At 39.0% G+C, this 24,523-nt stretch overlaps 1 protein-coding gene across 2 annotated transcripts; it reads left to right on the top strand.

Annotated features, from left to right (window-relative positions):
- Positions 1–5,825: 5,825 nt before the first annotated feature.
- LOC100669184 (pancreatic triacylglycerol lipase) lies at positions 5,826–22,036 on the top strand. 2 transcript variants are annotated; one of them, XM_003409110.2, is made up of 12 exons: positions 5,826–5,871; positions 7,240–7,394; positions 7,827–7,949; positions 10,062–10,196; positions 11,283–11,394; positions 12,861–12,980; positions 13,077–13,196; positions 13,697–13,815; positions 15,867–15,996; positions 17,348–17,456; positions 18,033–18,197; positions 21,973–22,036. In XM_003409110.2, exons 1-12 carry the CDS (start codon positions 5,826–5,828, stop codon positions 22,034–22,036), a joined length of 1,398 nt encoding a protein of 465 aa, XP_003409158.1. The 2 variants fall into 2 exon arrangements, with proteins under 2 accessions (XP_003409158.1, XP_023402448.1); XM_023546680.2 differs by having other exon boundaries at positions 7,240–7,409.
- Positions 22,037–24,523: the final 2,487 nt, after the last annotated feature.

The following is a 24,523-nucleotide window of genomic DNA, read 5'->3' as shown; positions in this document are numbered from 1 at the left end:
AAAGATAAAGGACAATGATGAGCCTGTGAAATATCTCACAACATGGCTGAATCTGGAGTGCATTATGCTAAGTGAAATAATTCAATCACAAAAGGACAAATACTATATGAGACTGCTATTATTAAAAGTCAAAAAATGTTTACGCACAAAGAATCTTTGATGGTTACGAAGAAAGGGAGAGGTAGGGAGATGAAATCACTAACTAGACAGTTCACAAGAGTTAACTTTAGTGAAGGGAAAGATAACACACAATACAGGGGAAGCCAGCACAACTTGACCAAAGCAAAGTCATAGAGGCTTGCTAGACACATCCGAACACCTCGAGGGGCAGATTACTGGGGCTGAGGGCTGGGGCCATGGTCTTGGAGAACATCTAAGTCAAGTGGCCTAACATAGCTCATAAATAAAATGTTCTACACCCCACTTTGGTGAGTAGCATCTGGGGTCTTAAAAGCTTGTGAGCAGCATCTAGGATATATCTATTGGTCCCATCCCATCCGGAGCAAAGGAGAATGAAGAAAATGGAAGACACAAGGAAAATATTAGTCCAAAGGACTAATGGACCACATGAACCACAGCCTCCACCAGCCTGAGACCAGAAGAACTTGATGGTGCCTGCTACCACCACCAACAGCTCTGACAGGGATCACAATACAGGGTCCCAGACAAAGTGGGAGAAAAACGTAGAACAAAATTCAAATTCACAGAAATGACCAGACTTACTGGTCTGACAAAGACTGTTGGAACCCCTGAGACTATGGCCCGTGGATACCCTGCTAACTCAAAACTGAAGCTACTCCCAGCGTCCTTCTTTCAGCCAAAGACTATAGACAGGCCTATAAAACAAACAATACCACACCTGAGGTACATGCTTCTTAGTTCAATCAAGTATAGGAGACCAAAGGGCAGCACCTGTCTAAAAGCAAAAATAAGAAGGCAGGAAGGGACAGGAAAACTGCACGAATGGACACAGGAACCTCGGGTGTAAAGGGAAAGGGGGAGAGTGCTGACACATTGCAGGAATTGCAGCCAATGTCATAAAACAATTTGTATATAAATTTTTTTAAGGAGAAGCTTATTTGCACTGTGAACTTTCACCTAAGGCACAATAACATTAAAAAAAATAATTTCACCTATTTCTTTTTTAATGTGACTACAAGAAATTTTAATATTATTTATGTGGCTTGCATTACATTTCTGTTGGACAGTGCTGACCTAGAAAGCATGGGGTTGGGGAAGGGACCAGGGTTTTGAGAAGGATAGTAGTATGGCCAATCTGCATTTGAGAACTGATAGTCTGGCAGACAAGAGAGAGGACAGTCTGAGGGCAAGAAGAGCAGTTAGAAGGCTACTGTGATGGCTCAGGAAGGAAATTGTTGCAGTAATCAATGTCACAAAAGTTGTGTATCTGCTTGGTAAAATTGCCACTTTCTGCATTAGTTGTAGGGAAGCAAAAGACAAATAAAACAAATATAAACCCGTTGACCTGTTGCCATTGAGTCAATTCTGACTCACAGCTACCCTATGAAAACAAATATATATATATATATATAATCAAAAAAATATGTGTGCGATGTGTTTTGGAAAGCAGATACCCTACCTTGCGCACACATACGTACTAACAAGTACCCTGTGTGCACGCAGACGCACACATCCTAACACCTCCGGCTGTGCTCATTCTTCACCATTTTTTAGATCAGCGCTACATTCACAGCACCTGGTAAGATGGCCTTCTGTGCATGGACACAGACAAGTCATCTGGCGGTGGGAAGCTCTGCCCCTCCGGACTCGGCTCTGCCGCTTACCAACTGAGTGACTCTGGGCAAGTTGCTCTGAGTCTCTCTATCTTCATAGGAAAAATAGCTAAATCTTTTACAGATTCTGTGGGAGATTTAATGCAAAAATATTAGAAAGTATGTAACACTAATAATTAATTCTGTAAAATCTTAGGATGCTCTTTGTTCTAATCTACAGAGCATACCATCTCCACTCATAATGGAGGAGGACTGACTGTAATTTCAGGGTAAACTAAAATGCTCACCTTTGGCAGAGTAGTTCCTTTGGAAGGTTTGGAGCAATACCAAGCCCCAGATCCTTCTGCTCAGGGTAGTTTGGCATCCTCATGTAAGCACGCCTGCCCTCCCCTTGATGGCTCTGGCTGTAGGCTGAATTGGATAAAGAGGATAGACCAGGTCTCTGAAGGTTAAGTAAATGAGACTCAGTTTGGATAACATGCTGGTTATCTGGCCACACAGGTGTTCCGTGACTTTCTTCCCCTTGATGGCCCTGGCTGTAGGCTGAATTGGATAAGGAATATAGGCCAGACTGCCTGAAGGTTAAGTAAATGAAGACTTCGTTTAGCTAACATGCTGGTTATCTGGCCACACAGGTGTTCTACAGCCTTTTTTTTCTTTCCTGGAGGTTGGGGTCACATGGTTGCCAAAATTGAGCCTTAACTTACGTCAATATTTAACTCCTGTGAAAACATAGCTACTGGATTAGAAACTTCCAAGTCTGGAGTTTTTATTTTTAAATGTCCGAGGTTTCAGCGTCAAAGCTAAGTCAGTGTTGTATAATGCTATGTAAATTAAGGAAATGTGGGATTGTTTTCAGACAGGAACCCACCTCAGTTTTCAGTGCCATGAGGTTGAGGTAGCTGGGGAGGGCTGCCATGATTCTGTCACTTATTACAGGGCCCATTTTCTACCTGCAATCCCCTCAGATGTGAGAAGCAACAGAGGCTGGTTGAGAGTAGGGTTTTGGTAATAGCTCCAATCTATATACCTATGGTATTTGAGTCTACTATGTATCCAGTACATGGAGTTGATTCAACTCATATAAATTGCATCTGGGGACCCAGGCAACATTGGGTGAATTTTCACTAAACCCAGGAGTTTCATATGGCGTCAGATTGCCTGTGGAACTAAGGCGGAAAAAAAATGCCCATTAAAATTAAAATTCTACCAAAATGGAAAGAAGAATTGAACAATTAATTTTTATAATTTGGGGGGTTGAGAGAGAAGAGATTTTAAAAACCAAGTGATAAATCTGTCAAAGTTTAGTGTTATGCCTAAGTACCCTCCAGTTTCCATGATGAAATTTATATCCCTGAATTAGATGTTTGGTATTTGAACTATTAATCAGTGACTAATAAAACACTCTATATTAGTTAAACAATGCTAGTTGCTATAATCTTGAAACCTCAGTGGCTTAAAACAACAGGAGTTTATTTCTTACTCAGGCAAAGGGTGCTGGTGATTGATGGATGGCTTTCCTCCAAGTAGGAACCCAGGTTCCTTCCATCTTGTGGCTCTGCCGGCTTCAACACAGGGCCTTCAATGTCACTGTCTGCTTATGGCCATGGAAGGCAAGGCACATGGTGGATTATGTATGGTTTTTTGGGGGTAGGATGGGGACTAGTGCACATCCCTTCTACTCAAGATGCATTGGCCAGAATTTGGTCATGTGGCCCCATCTACCTGAAAGGGAGGTTGGAAAACAGAACCTAGTTCTATTCTCTACAGGAAGAGGCAAGCAATCTCTGCCACCTACTCTACAAACAGATATTCCTAGATAGCACACTAGTGATCTGAATGTAACATTTCACAACCCGGCTGAAGAGTTTGGTGGGATTGAATTTAGGGCAAGTCATTCATCTAGAGCTGACATGATAGACTGTCGACTATGTAACCATGCTCTTCTTAGCTTTTATAAGAGTTTAAGAAATTGAATCTTCCTGAAACATTCTAAAATTTGAACTTAATTGAGTTTACAAAATCAATCCCCAATGACTCTAGTCTTTGTTTTGGAATTTGGTGACTTTCGTCATGGATTCTACAAAGGTTGCCGTAATTACAGATTAAATTCTGCACCGTATAAAATGTCACCTTAGAAATTTTATGTAAATTATCTGGTAATTCACACAAAATATTAATTACTTCATGGTAAACCCCAGAGTGGACACTGGCTCCTGTAAATTATGACTGTCGGGGCAATATAGCATTGCCATGAATAAATATTATAGAGACACAAGACCTCAAATCTTAGAAGTTTCTGGATTTTTGCTGGCTTTGAGTAAAAGAATCTTCATAAAACTACAGTGCTTTTCTGCAAGATTTTGTAGGTGATTGTTACTACAACCATCATGCAAAATAAATTGCATTTCATGTTCATCCTCTGTTCGTTCATTCAACAGGGATGCATTAAGGATGAATAAGTCGGAACCGTTCCATGGCAATGAGTTTTTTTTTTTTTTTTTTTTAATGTATCAAACTAAGATCCCTGAGTGGTGCAAATTGTTTGCACTTGAATGCTAACCTAAAGGTGGGCGATTGGAACCCAACCAGCTGTACTGAGGAAGAAAAGGCCTAGCAATCTATTTCCATTAAAATTACAGCAAAAGGGGCAGGGGGAACCCTGTGGAGCAGTTCTACTCTGTAACACATGGGGTCACCAGGAGTCAGGATCGACTAGAGGTCAACTAACAACAACAAAGTATCAAGCACTGAAGTGGATGCTAAGGTACGACAACAAAGCCCAGACAGTTCCAGCCTTCTCTGAGTTTATGATTTACAACTAACTGTAATGGGTCACAAATGAAGAAGCTCTGAGGGTAGGCATTCTTAGAGGGGACAGGGAGAATCAACCTAATCAGGGCTAGCGGGACTCCATGAGGAAGGGATGATGTGCTGAGGTATGAAGAGTTAAGTGGGAATTTGCCAGTCTCTCATCCATGGATTTCCTTCTCTGTCCCTTCTCTCCTGATATTAACTTTTCCCTTACAGGGGACTGAATTATTATTTGACCATTTCAACCTATAGAAGTAGGAATGTCATATGGTTCAGCCTAACATCTGTGATACTGTCAGGCTAAATAGCCTTGGCCTTTCAAAATTATGGTATCCCACTGCAGTCTTTTCAACATTTATTTTAGGCAATCCGTCACAAACTAAAAACACTCCAATTCTTCCTATCAAACGCTCTTTCAGATTATTTTTCCCAAATTATTTTTTCCCAGTTGGATTTTATCTTTCCCTTGTGCTCGTAATTTCACCTGGTGTGGTGTCACTGGTTCCATCTCTGTGCTCTTGGGAGTACCCCCAATTCCTTTGGTTAGTTCAGTTATTCTTTCCTCCATGTTATTGTTGAGAAATAAATTAGTTCTACGGACTATCAAAATAAAAAATCAACTCGTTTCCTGGAAGGAATGAACTCTCTTGAATTGCCTCTATTTCACTGTTTTTGGAGGGTAAGGCAAGGTTACACCAAAACAGCATGAGCCAGTAAACTTCTAGTAGTTGTTTTCAAGTCTGCTGTTATCAAATACGTGAAAACAATTTAATTTCACCAAAGCCCACAGACCTGCAAAGAGAATTGTAAACTTTTAAAAAAGAGGCAGACTAGAACCTACAAGGAAGTTATGGTGATTCTGCGCCTTGTACAATCACATTGGAAGAGAACTTTTCATGTGGACCCCTTTGTCATCTTCCCACATGTACTGTGGAAAACTTTCCCTTCACTGTTAATCTGGTTTATCTATGATTAAAATTATAAATACATCCGTGGAACCTTCTCTCTTCTCATGCTACTTTTCCATGGAACTACTGAAAAAGATAAGGTCTGCCTATAAAAGGACCTTTGGGCGCTATCTGGTTGTGTGCAGAACTGGACAAAACTGCCACGGTGAGTCCGGAACATATGTTCCAGGCTTCATTTACTAGAATTTACCCAAATTCTAGTGATTTAGGTCTAACTGAACTTGAATTATTCCAATTTTTTAAAAAACTGATTTAGCCAAGACTAATTCGTGTTTTTAACTTTATTTAGATGCTGCTAATTTGGACACTCTCAATACTGCTGGGAGCAGTGGCAGGTAAGAAAAATTGCTCTGGGGGTACAAGTGTTAAAGTGCCCGCTACTAACCGAAAGGTGGGCAGTTCAAACCCACAGGCCGCCCCACAGGAGAAAGATATGACAGTCTGCTTCTATAAAGATTAAAGCCTTGGAAATCCTATGGGGCACTTCTACTCTGTCCTAAACTGTTGCTATGAGTTGAAATTGACTCCACAGCAAGGGATTTGCTTTGGTGTTTGGTTGGGGAGGGAGTCACTGCTCAAGGCTTTGAAGAAGGGCTACGACAGGCAAATTCAAGCCACCCTGAGGATAAGAAGTAGAGTGAGGAAGAAGACACACTTAAAGAACACAAGCACTTGGAGTAGAGTTGCTGGATGAAATCCAGGATGCCCAGTTAAATTTGAATTTCAGATAAATAAGTATGGGACATGTTTACACTTAAAAATATTTTTGTTTATATGAAATTCAAATTTAATTGAGCATTTTGTATTTTTATTTGTTAAATATGGCAACACTAGCTTAAAGTCAAATGTGGGGTTGGAACTCTGGCTTTACCACCTACAACTGTATTACCGTGAACAAAATTCTTAACCCCTCTGTGTTTCAGTATTTTCATCTGTGAAGTTGGGATAATAATACACCTCTTTCGTAGGGCCGTTATAGGGCTTAGAGGAGATGAGTCATGTAAATAATTTTGCCCAGCAACTGGCATTTAGTAAGATCTCAGTAAATGCAGCCCCTTGTACAGCTACTACTCCTACTCCAACTATTAATCTAGACTTTATCCTTCCTAATAACCCTTCCCTTGAGTTGTTCCTTTATAGGGTAACATTCAAGCCTAGAGTTTTGTCAAACCACCGGTTGTTGTTTATTTGTTTGTGAACAACTTCTTCATCTCCAGAATGCCCCTCAAACATAGGTTAGAGATCTAACTGCTCACCCAGAGTGGAGATAAAAAAGTTTCAGACCTTGCATGAAACTCGAGCTCCCCATCTAAAGCCTAAAGCCAGAAGTGGCTAAAAGAAGTTGAGAGCCTCTTTCCTTCCATGAGGCCTGGGGACACAAGGCCACTCTTTCCTTAGTCACCAATGGCCCGTGGAAGACATCCTAGTTGAAAGACCAAAACAGATCCTAGCATGGGACTGAGCGAGAGACATGGGGCAAAGGAGCCCTGTGTGGTGGAAATGAGGAGAGCAGCCCTGTCGCTAACAAGAACATTATTGCCCTTCGAAGTTTTTTATCGGTGTGTGGATGAAAGGGTGTTTGGGGAAGTAGAGGAAGAAAATTTGCCACAAAATATAATTTAACTCACATTTAGGCAGAGTGACAATTAAATACAGTGTTCTGGTCAAACTAATATCCTCGGAACACTTCTGGGTGATTTCAGGAAAAGAAGCCTGCTACGAGCGACTTGGCTGCTTCAGTGATGATGAGCCATGGGCAGGAACTACAGAAAGACCACTCAAAATCCTGCCCTGGGCTCCAGAAGATGTCAACACCCGCTTCCTCCTGTATACCAATGAGAACCAAGACAACTTTCAAGTAAGAGCACTCTTGGTTTTTAGAACCAAGTTCCTTCGATTTCAAGTCATGAGAACTGAATATTTGAGGCTTTTAAAGAGAACAAATCAAACAGTGGAATATGCACTTTTGGGACAGTGAGCTTAAGTATTATTTAATGTAACTTATTTATAAAAGGTTCACTAACTTGACATTATTCTTGTCCTACCTCCGTAATACCATTTATCTAGCAGACATATTATTCCAAGTTGAACAACTAAAAATTTCATGATGGCTGGAAGGTAGCAACTTGGTGATGATTGTGAATAGCTTGGTTTTAGTGGGAAGATCCTTACTCAGCAGGATCCCAAATTCTGGCAGCCTTCTTCCACTTACCACCTCCCTCCATGTACAAATAACTCTGTTAGATACCATAAGAAACTTGACAGTAAACACTTTTCTCCCCTACAACAGGAAGTGACTGCAGATCCATCAGTTATCAAGGGCTCCAATTTCAGAAAGGATAGAAAAACCCGCTTTATTATTCATGGATTCCAAGACAAAGGAGAAGAAAGCTGGCCGTCCAGCTTGTGCAAGGTGAGACGTGGTAGTCTCTTAAGGCAAGGGTGTTTCTGGAGAGATAGTTAACAACTGGTGAGGCACAGACCCTAAACAATTAGAACAAGGGCTGGAGACCTCATAGCACTGGAGAAACTCAAGAGCACTGCTGGGCCTGGGTTTCCCATGGAAGGTCCTGGAGATGGGGTTAGGGGAGGGAACCTGAACATCGGGTTGGCAGGCATTTGTTGGCTCCTGTTGCGGTTGCATAGACTCTGATTCATAGTGACCCTGTAAGACAGATAGAACTACTTCATAGGTTTTCAAGGAGCGACTGGTGGACTCAAACTGCCGACCTTTTTTGGTTAGCAGCTGAGTTCTTAACCATTGTGCCACCAGTGGCTCCACATAGTCATTATTTAATAACAAGTAAGGAGATATTTCAAAATTTTAACAACAGATGCTGCCATACTGATGCATATTAGTTCATCATAGGACCTTGTTTTTTCAATAGCTTTTACTTTTCATGTGAGGAGGTAAGATATCTCATTTTGCCCACACGAGTTCTTTTCCTTTGATTTTCACTTGTTCATCTTTGATCTCCTATGGTAACAATATCTAGGAAAACTGGATAGGTTTTCATTTCCAACTTCTTTTGTTTTAACGTGTACTGTAAGCAACGATTCCATTTTCTTTAATTTGCCTTTGACTCTGTGCCCTGTGATAATGAAGAATTACAAGACAGAAAATCAAAGAGAATAATTTCTCCTAATAGCTGCCAGTGCTTGAGGAACATTATTGATTCATTTATTCATGTATTTATTCATTTATTTATTAAGTTTTCATGGCCAACTGTGACACAAAGTTTTTCAGAGGTCTCAAGAAGAAAGACATAAAGGTCATCCTAAAACCCATTTCATTTCAGGCCTACCTACAACTCAAGTAAAAACTTGAACTGAGTCAACTCCAGAGAGTGTCCATTGATCCAGAAGATAAATGAAATAAACAGGCTAGAGTCATTCACTTCACAAGTATAGAAATAGAGTAAAACTATAACCTGCCTTCAAAAATAATTTAAAGCTGACAATTATTGGAGGGATTAAGCATATAATTCTATACAACAGTGAAGAAAAAAAGTTGATTCATAGCTCAAAAGAATATAGATTTTTAGATATTTCTATACAATTTATTTCCAAGATCCCAGAAGCAGACATGTTTTTTCTTGCATTTGATTTGATTTTGACAACTCCATTGCATTATGATAGAGAAGCAAGTGTATTAAACTGGGCTGTTAAAGATCCCAGATTCCATCCTTGACTCTGTCATGAGCTAACCACGACATTAGCAAATTATTCCTCCTCTTTGGATTTTTCCATCTGTACAATGAGGGAGTTAGAGATGGCTTCTAAGATTGCTTTGTTTTTCTCAGATTCTTTTTGGAACAAGGTGGAGGTATGTATAAACACGCACTCAAACAAACAATTCCTGCCAGATCTACAATTTCTGTAACCATGATTGATCCCCATGAAAGAGGACTTTCAGTGGGTATCTAGTAGTTGAGTTTTTATGTGAAATAAGTCTTCAGCGATGTATAGTAAAGTATGTTCATCCAAAGACTTTGATTAGTCTTTCCATCATGGAAAAGCTTACCTTCAACATATTGAGCTAAGGGGTCCAAACATAATCTTTCATAATCATTCAAGAGATATTTATTGATCACCTCTTACGTGACAGGAACACTTCTGGGCACTGAGAATACAGCCATCGAACAAAACATGCAATGTCCTTGAATACATTCTAGTGTAAGACAATATAGCGTTAATGATATTTATAATGATCTATGAGACAACCGACTGTGCCACATTTTAGGCGATATTCCATGAATCAAATTTCTATGCCTACATTGCAGTGGAAATCCCAAGTATCCAGTTCCCGCTATACCCAAACCTCAAGTTTGGAGCCAGTGTTAAACTTCAGGAGTAATTTCATATCCATAACTGACTAAAGACTTTGTTCATCACTTAAGGGTTAAAAGCAAGCATGATATTGTATAGCTCAAGGTAGGAATTTATCCTAGCACTCAAATGTGTAAATTAGTAACTAATAAAGGTCCTGCATTGTTTACCTATTTATTTGTGTCTCTTCCAACAGAACATGTTTCAGGTGGAAAGCGTGAACTGCATCTGTGTGGACTGGGAAAAAGGGGCCCAAACAGGATACTCACAGGCTTCACAGAACACCCGGATTGTAGGGGCAGAAGTGGCGTATTTTGTTGAAGTTGTTCAGGTAACTGCCTCCAAGTTCTTGCTCTCTGAATTTCAGGTTTTTTTTTTTTTTAATGTGCTGTAGGTGTGATAATTGGTAAAGACATTTCTCTCTTGAGATTTGGCTTTTCCTTGAGTCAGCTGAAAAGAAAAACACACAAAAAAATCTATATTTGGGCTTCATCAATAAACCCATTTAATTCCTGAAGCCAACTCTTCAGACATGTATTGGACTGGACAATGGGTTGGAGAGGGATGCTGGTAAGGCGTGAGCTTCTTGGATCAGGTGGACACTTGAGACTACGTTGGCATCTCCTGCCTGGAGGGGAGATGAGAAGGTGGAGGGGGTTAGAAGCTGGCAAAATTGACACGAAAAGAGAGAGTGGAGGGAGGGAGTAGGCTGTCTCATTACGGGGGAGAGTAATTGGGAGTGTGTAGCAAGGTGTATATGGGTTTTTGTGTGAGAGACTGACTTGACTTTTAAACTTTCACTGAAAGCACAATAAAAATTATTAAAAAAAAAAAAACATTTAACTCAGTAAACTAATTTGTTTTTTAAGTAAATTTTTCTACGAAGTCAGGTAGGTTGTTTTTGCTTAAAATTCCCCCAGGATTTGTTTGAATTTTACCAGTTGACAAGCCAAGTTGACATGACAAAGTCAACCTCAAAATTAAACTAGCTTTTTTGGTTGTTTTTTTTTTTTTTTTTAAGAGAAGCACCATGATAACAAGATAACCTGACCTCGTAACCAAAAATATAGGAAATTAAACTTGCATGTGCTTGAGTAATTGCTTTCATTATTATTTTCTAATCCAAGTTCTTGTTGCATGATCTCTGGGTAACAACTCTTCATATTGATTGTATCTATTAAGGATGCTCTCAACATGTAAAATGAAAAAAATAAAGCCCTACTTGCAATTGTTCAAAAGTTAGACCCATTTCCTTTTTTTAAAAAAATGTAATTATAGAAAAAAAAACATGAAAAATAATTGCTTTGATGAGGCGGTATATCTTCTTATAATTTAAGTTTTCAGAGGTTCCCCTTCTGTACCCATCTTTAATCCTGCAATACTTGAAAACATTCTGAAGAGATTTCCCTTCTAACAGTCAGCGTTTGGGTACTCACCTTCCAATGTCCACATCATTGGCCACAGCCTGGGCTCCCATGCTGCTGGGGAGGCTGGAAGAAGGACCCAAGGGACTGTTGGACGAATCACAGGTTGGTCAAAACAGTGAAAGCTTAAAGTGAGACTAAATGTAGCCTAAACAGAATCTAAAAGGGACTACAGGAAGGAAATTTGGTGCAGCCCTACTTTTCACCTGAGGAGACAGACTTCCACATCTTCCAAATTGCATCAGAAATCAGTGGTTCTGAGGTCTTGGGAATTTTTACTGATACAAATCTTTGGTCTACGGAGCCCTGTTTAATCCATAAATACTGCATGTGACTAAAATGTGAATTAAGAACATCTGCAGGCCTCATTTGTACCTATTTTCCCTGTGGCAGGCTTTCACAAAGCACAAGCTTCGTAGTGTAACTTGAGTAGAGTTAATACTGAAGAGTTCAAAATTGTCTAATTATATTCTACTTCAGTAGAAATTGCTAATTAGCCCAAACTTCATCAATGACCCAAGAGTTGTATGTGTGTATTAGTGGGTTAGTGGGGGGAGGGGAGGCGATGGTTAGTTGGTCAGTTTTCCCTGACCTGCTGGTTGTTCCTGCTGCTAATTAGATAAAAAAATATTATTTTAAAAACCTCAGACTGGATGCATTGGGCCAGTGGGATCACATGCTGGATACCCAGGTCCTAAAACAATGCTATAATCCTATGAGAAAGATAAGAGGTGAGTATTTTAAGGAACAACCACTTGCCTCCTCCATCTTCTGTCTCTGAACTCCTGAGTCTCAAAAACACATAATACATATGTATACATATACGCACACACACATGCACGCTTGGGATAACTTGGTTTCATTTGGATTGGTGCAGAAATCTGGAATGTCTATCCATTCATTTGCTGGTGAAGAGCTCTACCCAGAACATTCTTTCCTATCTCTGTAAATGTTTACAAGAGCCTGCTCATCCAGGTGCTATGAGAGGCTGTGGTCGTGGCAACTGTGAGAGCCAAGGTCCTTTCCCTCATGGGAGTTTACAGTCTACAGGAGCTATTCTAGCTGTATAGCTTTTAGGGGTCCAGTATGTCCCAGAGTCTCCGTTTTCCCTGTGGCTGCAGCTAGTGATGGGTATTGTCCTCAGTGACTATGGTTTAGGGAAAAGTCACTTTAATGCAAATAGCAAACTAAAAGCAGATTTTTGTTCAAAAAATGGTGAGGTAAGAAAGAACTGTGGAGCCCTGGTGGTGCAGTGGTTAAGCTCTCAGTTGCTAACCAAAAAGCCTGTGTTTCCAACCCACCAGCCACTCCAAGGGAGAAAGATGTGACATTCTGCTTCCGTAAAGATTACAGCCTTGGAAACCCTATGAGGCAATTCTACTTTGTCCTATAGAGTCACTGTAAGTCGAAATTGACTAGATGGCAATGGGTAAGGAAGAACTAGCATGTTTCTTCCCATGGATAACTCACAATTACAGCCAGCGTTTGCCCTCAGATCTGTAACTAACGAGGAAACGCGAGTGTGCATAAACATGGATGAATATTAATGTGACACATCTGCTTTACTTTAGGATTGGATCCAGCTGAACCTAACTTTCAGGGAACACCTGAATTAGTCCGATTGGATCCCAGTGATGCCAAGTTTGTGGACGTAATCCACACGGATGCTGCCCCCCTTATTCCCAACTTGGGTGAGCTCCCCAACTTGTCTTCCCTGAGTGATCAGCTGCTCATCAGTTTAATTCTATATGTTAACATCAAACGTCCCTTATTTTAAAATCTCTCAGGGTTTGGAATGAGCCAAACTGTGGGCCACCTAGATTTCTTTCCAAATGGAGGATTAGAAATGCCTGGATGTAAGAAGAATATTCTCTCTCAGATTGTTGACATAGATGGAATCTGGTCAGGTAAAACCATTATGTGTATGAAGAGATTTCCTAGGGGAAAGTTTCTGTTTTGTTTTGCCAAAATTGCTAAAAATTGTACAAAATTGCTAAATATCTTACAGGTATCGGATTTTATATAACAAAGGACTTTTAATGGTCTTCCTGAGATACTGAGCCTTATGTGAGGCATTTAATTGGGGAAAGAGGGCATGAGGAGACCATTGGAAAGAAAATGTATTTACAGTCAATTTTCCATGGTTCTTATTCAGGGAATATATAACTAAGCTACACTTAGACATCTATACAGACCAATCTTTCCCTTCTAAAGTTTTCCCATTTCATTTAGCTATGAACTAACTAGTATAATCTTAAATGGTTCTTGTTAACTTATGATTGCATTTCAAATCATAGAGACACTTCCTAAATAATTTCTATCTGTGACATCCATGAATTGATACTGATCAGAGAAAAGTCAGGAAAAATAAAATGTCACTGATGTGTAATCATGTCTAATTTCAAAGGACTTCGTGACTATGTGTCCTGTAATCACTTGAGAAGCTACAAGTATTATTCTGATAGCATTCTCAACCCTGATGGCTTTGCTGGATTCTCTTGTTCCTCTTACAGTGACTTTACCGCAGTAAGTACATTCTGCCTTTCACTCGAAAAACAGAGCGACTGTCACTTCTCAGGACTGGTATGTCTCTCTGTAGCCAGCATGCATTCAGACAATGTTACCCCGTCACTGCCAAATTACTGTTACTTTTAACCATATGTATGCATTTGTAGTGATAAAGCATTAGGGAATTTGAGATAAAACGGGCTTGAAAATGGAAATGCTTTGTATCTATCTCATTCTCTATCACTGCTGTTTGTATCGAGTAACTTTTCAAACTTGTTTTGAAAATAGCTCTAAATGAGGCACATTCTAGGGAAACCTGAGCTATGTCTACAGGATGCTAATGAAAACGTAAAAATGTTCTTAAATGCTTACCTTCAAAATCTATATAGCTGTAGGTATGTGGATATTTCTGTGTAATCTCACACTTGCCAAGGTATTTTTGAGTTTTCGTCTTCTTTGGTATTCTCTAGATATCTAGGTTGAGATTCTTAAGAGTGACCTTGAATATGACATGCTTTTTTTATTGCCTGTTGTTTATTGAACTGGCTTTTTACTATAAATTCTATCAAATCAAAATTTGTAACCTATGCAATTTAATAAGAAAAATTTTAAATAATGTGCCAGGTGCTGTCATAAATTCCCAGGAGATACACCTTCCTGATTAAAAGAGAGGATGTGAATCCTCATTTCACCATTAAATAGCTGAGTGACTTGGGCAAAATACTTCTTTTAGGCAGTATTGTCATTTGTAAATATGAATAATAATGGTATGATTCCATAGACTTTGTGGGAGGATTTAGTGAGATGACATATGCTAATTGCTTAGCTTGCATATATAAAAAGAACGAACCTCCCCTTTCTTTGGTCTAACTTTCTTTGTCCCAAGTTCTTGTCCTCTAGTTAGTGTGGAACACTAATCAACAACAACAACAAAAAAAAACTTAGGTCTCATTCAGTTGAAACTTAGTCTGATTCAACTATATAAACAGTTCTTGTAGGTAATGCTTAGTCACTTTTATAAGAAAAAAATCTCAGTCTTGTAGATTTCTCAGCCTTTGAATCCTCTCCACAGCTCTTCTCCAATTTTGCTTTGAGGCAAGGTGATTGTGATACTGGTATTCAGTGTTCATGTTTGACAGAGGGGGAGATTTGGGAGTCCATGGGTGCAGGGTCATCTGGCTCCATCAAACTCTGGCCAACGTCCTTGTCTGCCTTATTGATGGGAGCACCGCTGCATTTGCAATTGAAGTCTGGGGCTTGTCTATTCTTCTGGCCCAGGCAATGCCCTCAGAGAGCTTTGGCTATTTCTCCCTTGCTGGATGCAGACCCCTGAGATTCTGCCAAGTCCATTATCTGGTCCACTGATCCTGCACTCCACCTCTTGCCTCTACTGTGGAGTAGTAGCCTAGCCCCTCCATAGTAGGAATTGGGATGCTTTCCTCCACACTCTGTTGCTCCTGCTTTCTCTCTTTTCCCCACAATTCCTTGACCTAGAAAGAGTGGACATTCTCCTATGTTACGTTCATCTTCGCCAGACTCCAACCTCATAGCTAATCCTTCATGGCCAACTGGGGCATTTTCTCTCCACCTTGGAAGAATTCTGGTATCTGAGTCTTTAGTGTTTTGATTTACTAAATAGGAGCTAAAGGAATTGAGAAAAGCCTGACTTTTGAGTCTATTGCCTTCCTTCTGGATCCCATTTTGCATGTCTGGAGCTCATTAGCACCTCCTGTTCTTTCTTTTTTGCAAGTTTTATAAAAGAAATCCTTATTGTCTTGCAGGCAGATGGAAATCTGGGGCCAAGTGGGGCAATTTAGAGGCAAGAGAGAAAATATAAATCCTCCCATGTGTGATTTTTGTAATATTTTGGTTGATATTATGTTATTTAACAGTGAAATTGCTGATTTTTTCATTGTGAATAATCCATTCTCCTACGATGCACTTTTAACTTTTACTGAGACACTACTAAAAACTATCGGGACAGAATTGGCTGTAGAATATCTGAATTGCAGCAATATGTGCAAAGAAGGAAAGAGCATCCTCATTCATCACATGTTTATTTCCACTAGAACAAGTGCTTCCCCTGTCCAAGCGAAGGCTGCCCACAGATGGGTCATTATGCTGATAGGTTTCCTGGAAAAACCAGTGGAGAGGGCCTGGAGTTTTATCTAAACACTGGTGATGCCAGTAATTTTGCCCGTAAGTTTCTATTTTGCCTACCTTCAATTCTTAATGCTAAGTATTTTGTTATGTCTATTGAAAATGGGTAAAATCGATTTTCTATACAAAAGCTTTAACCCCTCTCCAAAGTGGAGAAAATCCTCAAATGCAGGGCTCAAGGTGATTATGGCTAGTTTAGGTGGCAGAACAGCTTTGCGCCTGAACTATCAAAGATACAAAAATAAATTGCTTCCTTTGAGCATTGTGCTCTTTTTCAGATGTATCTATATGGGGTGAAATTGACAACAGATTAGATAGGAAACTGAGAGGACAATGAGTTTATGTTAATGGGGGACGAACTACTTGGAAAAGGAGGATGAGAATGGTTGTACAACTCGAAGAATAATCGATGTCACTGAATTGTACATGTAGAAATTGTTGAATTGGTGTATGTTCTGCTGTGTATATTAACAACAACAATAAAAATTATTTATTTAAAATAATAATAAATTGCTTCACCTTTGATTCTGGTGCTGAATTCAGGAGTCTTCCTCTGCTCCAACCTCTTCATATTCAGTCGAGTTTCACTGAGTAAAATGCTGAGGTTTAGTACAAGCAGAAAAAGTAATGCAGGAGAGATATGGCAGAGGTTGAGGAGATGGAAAGGAGTTGGCAGCTTGGAGAGGTATTTAGGACTGTAAACTCCTTGTAAGATCGGGGTGGTGAGGGATAGGGGACAGGCTCCAGGTTTCTTTTCTGGGTAATAGAGGAAGAAAATTAGGTAGATGGGAGTCAGTGGGGTAGCGCATTCCAAATACTAAAGACAAATTTTATCCCCCTTCCAATCTGGCCCAAGCTAGCTTCAGTCGGAATCGACTCAATGGCACTGGGTAGCTCTAAATGGCAAAGCTGGGAGTACACTATTGAGTAGCACCAAAGGACCTCTCTTTCGGTTACCAGAAAGTAATACATTTCCAATAAATTTGAATTATAGAATAATTTTAAATGTAGACTATCTAGACAAAAGAAATGACAGTACTCTAAAATCTGGTTATCTCTGAAAATGAACTGATGAACTTTTGAACTTTTTAACATAAGTTCTTGTAACACTTAAGAATAAACAGTTAGATTAAAAACTTGAAAGCAAAATGGATTGCATTTCAGCCCCTTGGTTTTAAAAAAGACCTATTGACTTTGGAAAGATCTGTGACCCTCCCAATGCCAGTCTCCTGAACACTGAGATAAAGGAATGTCTATTAAGAAATTAAGAATTACCAATACCATATATAAATTACTCAAAAATTTGTGGCAGTAAAATCCAAATTAACCTGTTGCCAGTGAATCATCTCTACAAGCTGACTTTTATGATTTTTTTTTTTTTTTCATGTAGGTTGGAGGTACAGGGTAACTGTCACACTGTCAGGAGCTACGGTTACAGGACACGTACTAGTGTCTTTGTTCGGAGACAAAGGAAACTCTAGCCAGTATGAAATTTTTAAGTAAGTGAAATATTACTCTGTTTCTAAAGTGTTGGAATAATTCTAATGTATAATTTTTTTTATCTATATTATAGTTTATTCACTACTATATGAATGAGTTTAGTAACACCATATATAATTAAAAGAAGAGCCTTTCACCCCTTACCTTACATTTCGGGATTCTGTTTTGAAATTTTTGTATTTGCTACTTCCTGAAAAAACCACTGATGTTGACTTTGATGTCTGACATCTAATAATTGGATTTACAGTCAGTAAAGAATTGTGTTGCCCACAAAACAGCTGGTAAAAGATGATATAGTAATGTCATTATTTATGAAAGTGGGGGGGAATTGTGACTAAAACATGTGTAAGGTTTTATGAAAGTAAGAATGACTTTAAAGTAAGATGAGGCATGAATGGCAAATGAACTGCACTGAGTTAGCACACATGTCTGCATCTGTTTAATACATTAAAACGACAGATGCAATATCAATTATCTTAGCTAGATATACATTATAAGCTGGTTTTCAAAATATCTACGTATGTATTTATTTGTATGTATATTTATGTATGTTTTTGTTAACTTTTAACTCCCAGGGGCTCTCTCCAACCAGGCAATACCCATTCCACTGAAATTGACTCAAGTGTGAATGTTGGGAACGTGCAGAAGGTTAACTTTAATTGGTATACCAATTTGATCAATCTAACTCAACCCAAAGTGGGAGCATCCCAGGTTGTGGTGGAAAGGAATGATGGGAAAGTGTAAGTATATGTGCTAAAAATCCAAAGGGAATTTGTAGTATTGAGTCAGTTTATAATTTTATTCCCACTGAAAGTCTACGTTATGTTAAACATCTAGCAGTCGTTCTCCAACTCCCTAGTTACAGCTGCTTCCTTTTGTTTCTTTAGAGGAAAATGTAGAGCTTCAGCAAAATGCTTTGATAGATTTGTAGATAAGTGTTGTGTTATCTGGTACAAATGAAGAATTAGAATGAGAATCTGGCTGCATAATCATAACATGAGAAGAATGATTTCACTTGTTGGCTCTGCCTTGTGCTATCCTTGTGTTTAATATGTTCTAATGGTTGACCAGTATCTCCTCCAAACTTCCTGTGTTCACCAAGTTCACACTTATATTGTCAGGAAAAAACTTAACTTCAAAGGATACGAATAGACTTCTGAATCACTGGCTTCCTGAATGAAGTCAGAGGTCTAGGAAATCAACCCTAGTGAGTAATAAAGACTGGGATGTGTGTGAGCCAAAAGGTGTCTACCATGATAAACTACCGGAAAAGGTGAACTGATGATGATAATAAAAATACCAATATTAGCTCAAGTTTGAGTCTTAAGTTAAATTCTGAGGCACAGTGCAATGCTTCTGTCATCACATCATGCAGTCCTCAGAAAACTCCAATGATGGACTTTTGTTTCTTGCAAAAATGAAGACTCAGACTGGATTTGCCTTCCCAACTGACACCAAAAATTCAGACAAAATATGTGAAGCAACAGTTCTCAAGATACTGAACATTAGGCAAAAAAAGGACAGTGATCCCTGAGAGGTAAGATATAAGTAAGCTGAGACTTAACAATCGCCTCAACTTACTGCTTTGAGAGAATTCCAGGATGTGGCACAGGGAGAAGTGCAGAGAGAGTCCAGTGGACTTCCTGAATTGAGGAGACATAGCTGTGAATCCAGAAAGACCAGGGTGACTAGATTTTATATGACAGAGAACCAGAGAAGCAAGAGCTGCACAGAGAGAGAACACCAGAGATCTGCAAAGCCCCCTTGAATGTTCAGCAGGGTACTGATCAGTATGTGTGTGTGAGGAAATTGCTCAAAGCCAGTGAAATATCCATTTGAAAGGATTAGACGCAAGAGTGCCCAGTACTCTTGCAGGACTGAGAATAGTGCCTGTTTCCACCAACCAGACTGGAAAAATGCATAATTCAAGGGGCACTGAGTAGAGTGTTTAGTAGTGGGGAATAATTAGCCTAGATTGAGGAAGACCTGAAAGGATCAAACTATTTCCAAATACCTGCATGTGAGAAAGCTCAAGAAGATTTATAGGAATACAAAAGGAATACAAAATTATTCAGCAGACAACAAGGTAAAATTCACAATATCTGACATTCGATCAAAGATTCTCAAGAATGCAAAGAATCAGGACAACACAACCTATAATGAGGAGAACACTCAATCAGTTGAGACCAAACTAGAACTGACACAGATACTAGAAAAGCAGACAGTTATTACACCTGTGTTACATTTGTCCAAAAATCTCAGAAGTGTGGAATATATTTTTTAAAATACCAAAATTGTACTTCTAGAGATGAAAACTATAATGTATGAGATAAAAAAAAAAAATGCACTGGGTGCAATTAACAAGAGAGTGAACATTTCAGAAGAAAAGATTAGTAAACTTGAAGACATAAAAATAGGAACTATCCAAAGTTCAGCACAGAAAAAAAAAGCATTTTTAAAATGAAAAGAGCATCAGTGAGCTGTGGGACTTTAAGCAACCTAATATGCTTGTTATTGGTGTCCCCAGTGGAGGAGGGACAGAAAAATACATTTGAAGAAATAAAGACCCCAAATCTTTCAAGTGTGGTGAAAACTATAAGGCCAGAGATGCAAGAAAAATGGAGAAAACAAACACCAATACACATCAAAATCAGATTGCTCAAAACTACTTACAAAGAGAAAATCTTAAAAGCACCAGAAAAAGACATAACACGCTGAAGAACAAAGATAAAAATGCAGCAGATTTCTTGTCTGAAACAATGCAAGTGAGAAGAAAGTGGTGCAAAATTTACGAAGTGCTGAAAGGGGAAAACAAAAACAAAAAAACAACTATTAACCTAGAATTCTATACCCACAAAAATAACTTTGAAAGACAAAGATTAAATAAAGACTTTTCAAACACACGAAAGCTACAAGAATTCATCACCAGCAGATCAGCACTATAAGAAATGTTAAAGAAACATCTTCAGACAGAAGGAAAATGACACTGGCTGGAAATGGATCTACAGAAAGAAATTAAGAGCACTGGAAATGATAACAACATTGGTAAATACATAAGATTTTAAAAATATTATTGTCTCTTTAAAAGATAATTGACAGTTTAAAAAATAATATCATTATTTTGGGGAGTAAAATGTATGACAACAGTACTATAAAGGGTGTTGCATTGTTGTTATGTGCCATTCAGTCAATTTCAACTCATAGTGACACTGTAGGACAGACTAGAACTGCCCCCACAGGGTTTCCAATGCTGTAATCTTTCTCCTGCAGAGTGGCTGGTGGGTTTGAACCACCAACTTTTTGGTTAGCAGCCAAGAGCTTAACCATTTAACCAGGGCTCCTTACAGTAAAGGGTAGAAGAGGAAATACTATTGAAAGTTCTTATACAATATGTGGATTGATACAATACACTTGAAGGTATAATGTGATAAGTTAAAAACACATACTATAAATGCTAAACCGAAAAAAAAAACCCAAACCAGTTGCTAGCAAGTTCATTCCGACTCATAGTGAAACTATAAAAAAAAAAAAAAATGAAACTATAGACAGAGTAAAACTGCCCCAAGAAGTTTCCAAGGTGTGCCTGGTGAATTTGAGCTGCTGACCTTTTGGTTAGCAGCCGTAGCACTTAACCACCATGCCACCAGGATTTCCAGGGTTAAAGCAACCACTAAAATAACAAAACAAATAAATAAAGCTAATAAACCAACAAAGGAAATAAAATGGAATCATAAAAAATAATCAATTAATCCAAAATAAGGCATAAAAAAGAGGAAAAGGGGAACAAAGACACAGGTGAAAATAAAAAATAGACAATAGACTCATTGTTGTTAGTTGCCTTTGAGTCAATTCTGACTCATGGCAATACCATGTGTGGAGAGTAGAACTGCTCCATAGGGTTTTCAAGGCTGTGACCTTTTGGAAGCAATCGCCAGGCCTGTCTTCCAAGACATCTCTGAATGGGTTTGAACCTCCAACCTTTCACCTAGTAGCCAAATGCTTAACTGTTTGTGCCACCCAGGTACTCCTCACACTGCAGTAGTTAGTCTCTAATTGGTAGTTTCATTAGCCAACGTAACATCAGTTTCGGGAGAACAGACGTTGGAATTTTTTACTCAAGGCTGATTTCTTATCATGTTGTTCAGCCTGCTCGTGCTTATTTGGGTTAATTGACTATTTGCCAAGTGTTCAGTTAATGCTTTTCCCAGTGCCGGACCCAGTGCTGTCGAGTCGATTCTGACTCATAGAAAACAGCCCTCCCTGTTCTTTGAGTGTCCTTTCTTGGGAGTCATTGACGGCTCCTCTCTTTGTTATTGCACAGCCATGAAAGAGAATGGAAAAGGAGAATCCAATCCTTTCTACAGAAGAGGTCTTCTCAAAGTCAATATCTGGGTTTCTGGCACAGATTGTGCCCCTCACTCAGACGAGGGAGAGAGCAGAGTCTACCATGATTATGCTCAACATACCAGATGTGTGCCAGTAAAAGTTGATATTTTTGTTGTTTTCTCTCCACAGGTTCAACTTCTGCAGTCAAGAAACTGTGAAGGAGGATGTTCTGCTCACCCTCACGGCGTGTTAGGCGCGTGCAGACGTGTGACCACTGAATTTTATTGCTAATAAAATCTAGTAGTGCAGCAATTCATTCTTTTGTCATCAGTGTCCACTATTTCAATAAAAACTTTTTGACTTCAATAAAAACTTTTTGATAAGGTGATTAAAAATCCAAAATTTAGAGTTGGTCTGCAAATCACAAATGATTGTTGATTTTTGTTATGCAAGTAATCTCCAGCTTACAATGGGGTTCAATTCCAATGACTGTTGTAAATTGATTCTGATGCAAGTAGAATACCTCAATTTTTTTTTTTTTTAGTTTTCATTGTTACTGCCTTTTATTATCAGTTTCTTTATAAACCTGATCTCTATTTGTCTTGGGGAGTTGGAAACATTACATATAAACTTATAGATGCATTTTAACACATACATAAAAAATACTCAAATTATTAATCAAAAAGACCAAAAGTTGGTTCTTTCAAAAGATCAATAAAATCGGCAAACAAATGGCCAAATTGACAAAAGAAAAACAGGAAAGGAAGGAAGTAGCTCAAATTAGAAATGAGATGGGGGACATTACATCAGATCCAACTGAAATAAAAAGAATCATAGCAGAATACTAAGAAAAATTGTACTCCAACAAATTTGAGAACCTAGAGGAAATGGGTAATATCTAGAAACTGCTTCCAGCCTCTATACATTCAGTTTCAAAACTGTTTCCATATTTTAGATATCTGTCAGGGTAGCATCCCACTTTTGGCACCAAATTCTGTCTTAGTCGCCTAGTTCTGCTATAACAGGAATACCACAAGTGACTTGGCTCTAACAAACAGAAGTTTATTCTTTCAGAATTTAGGAGGCTAGAAGTCCAAATTCAGGGCGCCAGCTCCAGGGGAAGGTTTTCTCTCTCATTTCGCTCTGGAAGAAGGTCTTTTTCATCAATCTTCCCCTGGTCTAGGAGCTTCTCAGTGCAGGGACCCTGGGTCCAAAGGACATATGTGCTCCTGGGTCTCCTTGCTTGGTAGTAATGGGGTCCCTCTGTCTTTCTGCTCACTTCTCTCTTTTATATCTCAAAAGACATTGATTCGAGATACAAACTAATCATGAATATTGAGTCCTGCCTCATTAACCTAACTACCTCTAATCTTGCCTCATTATCAACAGAGGAAGGATTTACAACATATCGGAAAATCATATCAGATGACAAAATGGTGGACAATCACACAATACTGGGAATCATAGCTTAGACAAGTTGACACACATTTTTGGGGGACACAATTCAATCCATAAAAATGAGATACCATCTTACCTGCATATTACTTGCAGGAATAAAAAAAAAAAACCAGCAAATAACAAATGTTGGAGAGGTTGCTACAGATTGGAACTCTTGTGCGCTGCTGGTGGGAATGAAAAATGGTACAAGCACTATGGAAAATGATACAGCCCTTCCTTAAAAAGCTAGAAATAGAAATACCATATGATCCAACAATCCCACTCCTAGGAATATATCCTACAGAAATAAAAGCCATCACATGAATAGACATATGCACACGCATGTTCATTGCAGCATTATCCACAATAGCAAAAAGATGGAAACAACCTAAGTGCCCATCAACAAATGAATACCCCAAACCAAACCCGGCGTCATCGAGTCGATTCTGACTCATAGCAACTGTATAGGACAGAGCAGAACTGCCCCATAGAGTTTCCAAGGAGCACCTGGTGGATTTGAACTGCTGACCTCTTGGTTAGTAACTGTAGCACTTAACCACTACTTCACCAGGGTTTCCAACAGGTGAATGGATAAATAAATTATGGTACATATACACAATGGAATACTATGTAACAATAAAGAACAATGATGAATCTACAAAACATCTCACAACATGGATGAATCTGGAGGACATTAAGCTTAGTGAAATGAGTCAATCACAAAAGGATATATAGTGTATGAGACCACTATTATAAAAACTCAAGAAAAGGTTTATGCACAGAAAGAATCAATCTTTTTTGATGGTTACAAGGATGGGGAGAGGTGGGTAGGAGAAATCACTAGCTAGATAGTAGACATGTGTTAATTTTGGTGAAGGGAAAAACGGTGCACAATATAGGGAAGTCAGCACAACTTGACATTGAAGCTTCACAGACACATCTAAACACCTTGAGGAATGGAGTTACTGGGGCTGAGGGCTAGGGACTGTGGTTGCAGGGGTCATCTAGACCAATTGACATAACATACTTCATAAAGAAAATATCCTACATCCAACTTTAGCTAGTAACATCTGGAGTTGTAAAAGCTTGTGAGCTGCCATCTAAGGTACATCTACTGGTCCCTTACCAGCTGGTGTAAAGGAGAATAAAGTATATCAAAGACACAATAGAAATATTAGTCCAAAGGACTAATGAACCACAAGTACCACAGCCTTTTACCAGCATGAGCCCAGAATAACTAGATATACTCGGCTGCTACAACCGACTGCTCTGATAAGGATTACAATAGAGGGTCTCAGACAGA

The sequence above is a fragment of the Loxodonta africana genome, chromosome 16 (genome assembly GCF_030014295.1).
Source record: "Loxodonta africana isolate mLoxAfr1 chromosome 16, mLoxAfr1.hap2, whole genome shotgun sequence".
NCBI lineage: Eukaryota > Metazoa > Chordata > Mammalia > Proboscidea > Elephantidae > Loxodonta > Loxodonta africana.
Note: the sequence above shows the minus strand (reverse complement) of the source record. Positions and strands in the feature narration are given on the sequence as shown.

Coding starts and splice junctions, on each gene's coding strand:
- LOC100669184 (XM_023546680.2), top strand. CDS start 5,826: ATGCTGCTAATTTGGACACTCTCAATACTGCTGGGAGCAGTGGCAG. Junction 7,950..10,061: donor GGCCGTCCAGCTTGTGCAAG/GTGAGACGTGGT, acceptor CTCTTCCAACAG/AACATGTTTCAGGTGGAAAG. Junction 13,816..15,866: donor CTTACAGTGACTTTACCGCA/GTAAGTACATTC, acceptor TATTTCCACTAG/AACAAGTGCTTCCCCTGTCC.